At 30.4% G+C, this 8,542-nt stretch overlaps 1 protein-coding gene across 2 annotated transcripts; it reads left to right on the forward strand.

Annotated features, from left to right (window-relative positions):
* Nucleotides 1-3,760: 3,760 nt before the first annotated feature.
* LOC114929501 (ubiquitin domain-containing protein UBFD1) lies at nucleotides 3,761-8,542 on the forward strand. 2 transcript variants are annotated; one of them, XM_029301069.2, is made up of 5 exons: nucleotides 3,761-3,842; nucleotides 4,579-4,950; nucleotides 5,055-5,245; nucleotides 5,334-5,522; nucleotides 6,020-8,542. In XM_029301069.2, the coding sequence occupies exons 1-5, from the start codon at nucleotides 3,830-3,832 to the stop codon at nucleotides 6,128-6,130; spliced, it is 876 nt and encodes a 291-aa protein (XP_029156902.1). In that variant the 5' UTR covers nucleotides 3,761-3,829; the 3' UTR covers nucleotides 6,131-8,542. The 2 variants fall into 2 exon arrangements, with proteins under 2 accessions (XP_029156902.1, XP_029156903.1); XM_029301070.2 differs by lacking the exon at nucleotides 3,761-3,842 and adding an exon at nucleotides 3,864-4,169.

Here is an 8,542-nt window from a genome sequence, read left to right on the forward strand (position 1 = left end):
ATAAATGCAAAATAAGTCCGTAAATAAATTTATCAAGTAATAAATCCGTTGCATGCTTGCAGCTACATATGCATACACAAATAGCTGGTATGTTGATTTTTATTAAAAATTTATTTTCTGTATTATTTTGCATTTATATAGTGTGTATGTGGGTGTGTGTGTGTGTGTGTGTGCGCGCGCGCGCGCGCGTGTAGTAAAAATATTTTCAATATATTTATAAAATTTTTATTGCCGAAATATATTTTTTTATCATTTCTCTGTATTCCAATATATTATTAAAAAATTGATATTGATATATTTGAACTCTAATAATTTACTGGGTGATACATACTGAACATCCTTTGCATTGATCAATATTACTCGACATAAGTTCTTTTATGTTATAAGTATTTATGGAGCAAATTATACAATAACATCAATAATAGAAAAAAAATCAAGATTAACCAACGCATATTCGTCAATCTATGATTGCTATACAAGCTAATAATAATTTATATTCGTTCTCTTATTCTTATCTCTCGAAAAAGTATAAGCAATAAATTATCAAATCTAACAAGTACGCGTGTCTAACATTGTAGACTAATTTACTTTGAATTATGCTACTGTTATTATTTATCATTAGACAATTATAAAACATATATATATATAGCACTACAAATTATATATGTATATGTTTTATAATTTATTTTATATTTTATTATTTGACAAGTTAAATCTCTCTGAATCATAATTTGCGCTTACATCTTAAAGACGAAATGCTGTAACTCTCTGATATTCCAATCTGTATTTTTGAAAAGGACCACATCCCGTATGGTCGAAACGTTAAAATAAATATATATACAACTTTAATTTGAGGCCAGTGTAGTCAGACCAAATCTATAACCTCTGTTTTATAATTGTCTAATGATAAATAATAACAGTAGCATATATAATTGAGAGTAAATTAGTATATTTTATATATATATATATTTATATATAAATAATATATCCACATATGTGCATAAGCATATATAAAATTTACAAAAATGGGTGCTTATTAGTCTTGCTACGTTACTGCTTTCTGCTACGGAAGGCCAGAAAGCATTTTCAGGCGGCATCTCGCGTATACCGGCACGGTAGTGGAACAAGGAGAACACGTGATTATCGGTCCTTGTCTCTCTTACGTGCGTCCGCGTGAGCGATGCAGTGGTGTATGTACGTGTACAGACATACACCACTACATAAAACCCGAGAATTGGTTTCTCGGCGTTGGCAACACTGAAACCGGAGTTTCACGTTGTCACCGCACGAGGTCTCCAATATCAATTCGGAGTTTGCCTGGGTGTACTGCCGACCCTTAAAGCGGGGTTTACAATGGCAGCAGGAGTACAGAGTACAAGAGTAAGCAGTAAGGCTGGAGTCCCATGGAGCAGATTACGCGGAAGTGGAACCAGCGGATCGCCAATCACGGAATCGTTCCAATGGAGCTCATCAATAAGTTCTATCGGAACGATTCCGTGATTGGTGATCCGCTGGTTCCGCTTCCGCGTAATCCTCTCCAAGGGACGCCGGCCTAAAGCTGATGGCACATAAAAAAATTTAAACAGTAAGAAAGTAAGCATTAAAGTCAAGGCACACAGAAACGTAAGATGTTACATTCTTCTAATCGCATTATTACTTTAGGAAATTGTGACAAATGTAAGAAGGCCGTGATATTAAATACCAGTGGAAAATTTATTAATATAAATTGCTTTGGTAAGTTATTACCATAGACTATAGAGTAAGTTATTACCATAGACTACTTCAGATTCATGTAAATTGTCTTCTTCGAAATCATTTTTATATGTATCACGGCAATAGTCGTGATTGATGATACTCATAATTGTTAATTTAATCTTTTATATAACCTATTTAATGTTTTTATGAGTACACGTCTCGTCGTATACGACTATATAAACATGCTCATGATCTGTGGATTTAAGAAGTAAGGGTGCCGTCACATGAGGCGTAACTTGCGTTAAGCGTAACCTGCGTATTCTAGTGTAATCTAGTGATTTAATAAAAGATACGCCGTGGTTACGCTATTCTGAAGGACGGCATTTACATAGGGCATATTGCGCGGAACGTGTAACTAATACAACCAATCGTAGATTAGAGTTTCCGTTGTATGCTTTAACAGAAATGTTATGCGGAAGGTCCTACAGATACTTTGGATGAACTCTTGATCGAAGCAGTGAGGGCTCTCGTCTTCTACATATTTCATTTATCTTGTCACTTTGCCAGCCATTTTAAATATGTGCGTTTTACGGAACCCAAAGCATCGGTTCCCCATGAAGCGTATTATTTGGGACGCGTTACGAAAATCAATTACAAGTCCTATTTATAAATAGGTCTTTGCATTCTCTTGGATTATTAAATAAAATAAATACATTTAATTACTATAATACAATAAAATGATACAACAAAATATATGCAAAGAATGTAGTAAACATGCTGTTATAACATATTGTCACGACAAAATTTCCATCTACAACGATGCGATCCTTATCTTCCACATAATGCTTGAAGCAATGCTCGACAAAATTAGTAGAAAATTGGAACAGCCATCCACAATACCCGCATTTGTGCTGAAAAGATTTAAACATGCAATGTAGAAAATAATGCATTATAATGTTCATATTGCTCAAAATTCTCAAAAATTCATGCATGTAAAACAAGAAATCAATATATGTTAAATATTAGAGAAAGAGAAAACAGATTTCAAATGCAAAAAGTACGAAGACCTATATACTAATATACAATTTAAACTTGAAATTTTGTATCACATGTCGTGAGCAGTAGACTGTTTTTAATCGAACGCTATTAAAGCTTATATAATAAATTAGATTTTTGTTAACTTACCCTTATTCTTGTTCATCTTATTAATGTATAGGTATGGATGGATTAAAATTAACTTCTTCTTTGTCTTTAGTCTTTGGCAGAAGAACGCACAAATGGAGTTGTGTGTTTTTTTTACAAATACGCATCAGCGTTTCTTCCGTCAGAAATTGAATTCGGCGTAACGATAATAGCGTACAAAGCATAAAATAACTAGACAGAAGCTGATACTGAAATGGTCGGCGTAAGTTACCGCAAGTTACGCGTACGCAAGTTACGCCTCATGTGACGGCACCCTTACTGCTTACATTTTTTTATGTGTCACGACCTTAAACATAGTACAAAATGGGATTTGTTCATTTCGTTACTCCCGACGTTCTTGTTTGTCGAAGATCGCAGAGAGACGCTCAAATAGCAAACTGACGTCAGTAAATGTCAAAATGACATTATTCTGACATCTAATAACTTCATCGACGTCAAAATAATGCTTGCTACTTGAGCCGACCTTAATATAAGTTTATAGTTATAAAAAGCGACATATAGTTATAAAAAGACACTCCTTGAATACATAAAACTTTATTAATTCGATAAATATTTTTATACAAAGTTATTAAATGGTTTATTCCAGGTAGCAACCATACGTCATTTTGACGTCGATAACGTCAATATAACGCCATTAAACATAAAAAATGACGTCGCATTTATTTTAACATTTAATGACGTCAGTTTGCTACTTGAGACTCTATATATAAATCTTTTTTTTTTACAAAAAATATTATATATCTTTCTTCCCCTTTCCCCCTTTCCTCCCTCTCTGTCTTTCTCTTGGTGCATTTCATACCATGCATTGTACTTCGGAAATATATATAGATTCAAAAATTCGAAAGTCATTCTAAAAAGCATACGTCACAGATGTTCCGATGCGCAACGCTCTCTGTGATAATTTTGATTGGCCAACGGAACACGGTTCAACATGGAGTACGTTGGTACGTGCAAAATCCTGTTTATTTTTCATGTGCTTTCTCGTAAACATTTTTCACGCGCTATCGATATTCCTCAGCCTCCCTTTCGCTCTTTTCTCTCAATCGCATAAATAAAAGTAGCTGACGGATGGACGTTCGCGCTGTCCCGTCAAAATGCATTATTACACGCGCGTTGTGTGTCAGATAATTTTATGACCTGCTCTTCTTCCTCTCTCTTTCTCTCTCTCTCTCTGTGTCTCTCTTTTTTTCTCTTTCTATATCATTGTTTTTATCGAAAGTTTCTTCGTTGCATTTGATTAAATTCATCATTGGATTCTTCGATGCAGCAATGTACGTTTTCGCGAAATATATATTTTTTCAAATAGATGCAACTCGAAACTAACCTTTTAGTATTTTCGTATATAAAAAGAAATGTTTCTATTTTATTTATGCGCATGGGTGTTGTATAACATTAGATACTTTGTGTGTGATCTAATTCATATAAATTAGTTAATCTGAGCTAATGGTTAATAATATATATAAATATATATTTAATAGTTGATATATATATGCAAAATATTTAATATTTAACCAATATTTATATATATGTATATATTTAATATTTAATCAATATTTATATATATCAATATTAATATTAATATAATTATTAATTATAATGTGATTGCAGGAAAAGTTGCGAGAAAAGGTTTGCGTTACATGAGGGTTTGCAAATTTGAAGAATCTTTTTCTATCTTTCCAGATACTGTAAAGAATGATGACAGTGACAGTTGTTGCAACTCGTCCCCGTGTTCGGAGCTCGCGTCGAATCCAAAGTCTACCGAAACTATTGAAACAAATGCAAAAGAACTTACAACGGAACAGGAAAACAATATCGGAACATCACATAATACAACTGCAACTGCCTTGCAAGAACCGCCCATGGAGAATATAAATTTCACAGTAATTTACAATAAACAGAAGATTAGTGTGAATTTTGCTTTAGATGGTACAGTTGCCGAATTAAAGACACATCTGCAGAAAATTATCTCAGTACCGCAAGCAATGCAGAAAGTTATGTTTAAAGGATTAGCCAAAGATGATCAGACTCTTAGGAATTTGGGAATAACAAAAGGTAATAAATTAACATTTATATAATATATCTTAGAATTGTGCAAAACATTATTTATCTTTTTGGTATATAATATTGTTCTTTAATCTTGTTTTATAATATCTAAGGTGCCAAAGTCATGATAGTTGGATCAAAGCTAGATGATGTATTAGCTGTGTCAATTCCAACAAAACAAGATCTCATAGATGAAGCTGTCTCTGCAGTAAGTAAAGAACCCCTTTCACAGCAGAAAGTACATAGGAAAGTCTTAGATAAAGGTATTCCAGAGGATGTGATGCCAGGGATATTAGATAGCAAGGTTGTATAATTTCTATAAAGTTTATTTTTGTATATGTACATATATATGTATGATAAAAACTTATTAATACAACTAATTTCATATATAGGAACCTTTGCCTGAATTTCCATTAGCTGGAATGTTAAACAAGTCTGGAGGGAAAGTTAGATTAACATTTAAATTGGAACAAGATCAACTTTGGATCGGCACGAAAGAAAGAACAGACAAAATACCTATGAATTCAATAAAAGGTGTTCACAGTGAACCTATTCACGACCATCCCGAGTATCATATTATGGTATATATATATATATATTACTTTACTATTATACTGCAAAGGAGAATATTAAAAATAAGCCATTTTTGGCCCAAAAGTAGAACCTAAATCAACCATTGGAAACCGTTTTTGGAAGCAGAAAATAACAATTATTTGTTTACCAGATTCGGGGAAAGTTATGAAAACAAAGATATATTATTGTTTATTATTTATTATTAGAAGTCATAAAGATTTTTGTTTGGTCGACCTTTAATTTACCTATTTTATAATTTTATGATTTTTAAGCTTTATATTTTTGATATATATCTTCTATCTATCATATATATATATATAAATAAAAAAAATATATATATAATTATATATTAATAGTATTTTCTGTTTCTAGAAGATTCTATAAACAGTTTCCAATGATTAATTTAGGTTCCACTTTTGGATAAAAATTGCTTATTTTTAATATCCTCCCTTTAATGATCTTATTTTCATGACTAAATCTAATAATAATCTTTAAATTCTTATAGGCAATACAATTAGGCACTACAGAAGCATCAAGATACTGGATATATTGGGTCCCTGCACAGTACATATCTGCTATTAAAGACGCTATTCTTGGCAAGTGGTGTTATTTCTGATTCACTGAAAATTTCCTTTTTTGTGAATCACAATCTTGCAAATCGCAGAAATTGAGCAAAATTAAATCAAGTGTAAACATTGATGCAAACACTGCTGTTCCATTGACATAAAAACTGTCAGCTAGTCACACACATTTTTAACAGTAAGTAATAATTTATTTTGAGTTGCATTAATATCATCAAGAATACCCAATAAACATAGTCTATCTTGCTAAGAAAATAATTTAGGTGACAACCTTGTTTTATTGGGAGAAAAAAATATAAACACACTATATATGCCAATGTTTTATATTTTCATAGTCAAGATTTAAGTGTAATCTGAATTTTCTACACAGCTGAATGTAAGTTAGACAGTCTTTTATACGAGAACTGTGATTAGTGGAACTTCCATAATTAATGTGTTGTGATAATATTATATGCGTCTTTGAATATATAATTAAATTCTTTGTTTTTATTTGATCAAAATGTATTTATACATTTTTAAAAATCTGCAAATTTTATTTAAAATTTGTAAAAATCATTTATATGCGTTTATTTGCGCGCGTGTGTGTGGGTGTGTGTGTGTGTATATGATTCCATTAATTGATAAAATCTCTTTGAAATAAAAGTTGTAAGTTGATCTGGATATTATGATATACAAAAGTTAAATAATTGGGATAAAATATTAATTGAAGAGGAAACTATTAATTACAACTAATGTATTATTTATTTAATAAGGGATTTTCATAAATTTCTATTTTATTGATCAATTAATTTTAATTTTATTAGATATGCCTGTGCATGAATGTGTATGTATGCATATGAATGCTTTGTATGTGTGAGTATGTACCTTCAATAAGTGCACCATTATTTTCATGAAGAACATATGTTCTCTGCAGAATATATGTAGTAAGTATAACAAAAAATATTTTTCTGCCATTTTTATGCTGAAAAGTTGCATAGAAATGCGACTCATTAGAAATATACAGTATTTTCTGTTATGAAGATGTTGCAGCAAAAGACAAAATTTTAATACTACATCTACAAGCAAACTTTTGAAGTAATCATTATTTATGCAACCTATAAGTCACTCATTATTCATTTTATGACTTGCTCAGTTTGTGTGTATGTCATTTAATATGTTGAATTTTGTGACAATAGAAGCGAAAAAACAAACATGAGAATTCTTATAGATACCATTTTTAAATGAAAAGATATTTCGATTCTTTAATTTTATATTTTTTTTGTTTCTGCAACAAATTACTCGCATACTCTTTACTAAATTTTAAAGATTTTATATATAGAGTGTATAAAAAATCATGATATATATTCAATCTACATATATAAAATAGAAATAATTATATAATAGAGCAAAATTCGATAAGCCGACTGTCATTGTAAATTGTATGTTATTCGAGGTGGATTTTTTCAAAATGGAAAACAGATTTTTTCAAAAACCCATGATATAAAAAAATTTATATGAAAAAATTGTATTCTATATTTTCGACTTGCATTTACATGAATTATTTCCATTTCGTTCGTACCACGATTTGATTCCTGTATACAATGTACAAGATGTAATTGAAAAGTTCTATGGATGGATTATCGCATGTAACGAAAATTAGAGATGTGCAACTATTGAAAATTGGTTGTCGCAGATAATCCCATGTAAAAATTTAGTGAATTTTTGCTGAGGATGTAAGCTATTCTATTCTTCATTTTATTTAGTAAATATGATTAATACAACATAATCCGAATTTATACACAGCTTTTTTTCTATATGAAATGATGAAATAATTTTACTCGTTTACAAGATTTTAATAAATACATATATATATTTGATATTGAGATTTTCATCTTCAAATATGTGACTTCTCAACTCTGCCATTAGATAGTGCAAATTTAAGACACACTCTGTATACTTCTTTTTTTTTAATAATACAAGTTTATTATACATTACAACATTTTATTTTGTCATCAATCAAAGCAGTACTTGTGAATAAAAAGAAAATGAATTAACAAGATTGTCGTTTATCGTATTAACTTGACAATACAGAGAAACAACGAATATTTCACGTTTATAATAATATTAAAAAATTCATTTTTTTTATTGAATCTGTAAGCAAAAAATATCAAGTGTCCAGAAAAGCTCAGACCGAATCAATTTATTACTATCCCATGATCTGTGAAAACTATATGAAAAAACGTATATATGCTCTTTAATATTGTAACTGCTGTAAGTTTTATACTGTTATATTGTGTAAGAGAATAATCGCGAATAAGATAAAAATAAAAATTTGTGGTAATTTGTGTGCAATTAATAAAATCTATCTAATTTTTAAGAAAGATCTGCTTTGGAAGTCGGTTTGAATGGGACTTGTACATTATACGTTATGTGTGATTTGATAAAATAGAAATACTTCTGAAACTGTT

Source organism: Nylanderia fulva, unplaced genomic scaffold (genome assembly GCF_048542155.1).
Source record: "Nylanderia fulva isolate GAGA-0341 unplaced genomic scaffold, ASM4854215v1 Scaffold113, whole genome shotgun sequence".
NCBI classification, from domain to species: Eukaryota; Metazoa; Arthropoda; class Insecta; order Hymenoptera; family Formicidae; genus Nylanderia; species Nylanderia fulva.

What these genes read in the sequence shown, in the direction of transcription:
- LOC114929501 (XM_029301069.2), top strand. An exon ending in GAATTTGGGAATAACAAAAG is followed by an intron (nt 4,951 to 5,054) that starts GTAATAAATTAA and finishes ATAATATCTAAG; the next exon opens with GTGCCAAAGTCATGATAGTT. An exon ending in CAGGGATATTAGATAGCAAG is followed by an intron (nt 5,246 to 5,333) that starts GTTGTATAATTT and finishes TTTCATATATAG; the next exon opens with GAACCTTTGCCTGAATTTCC.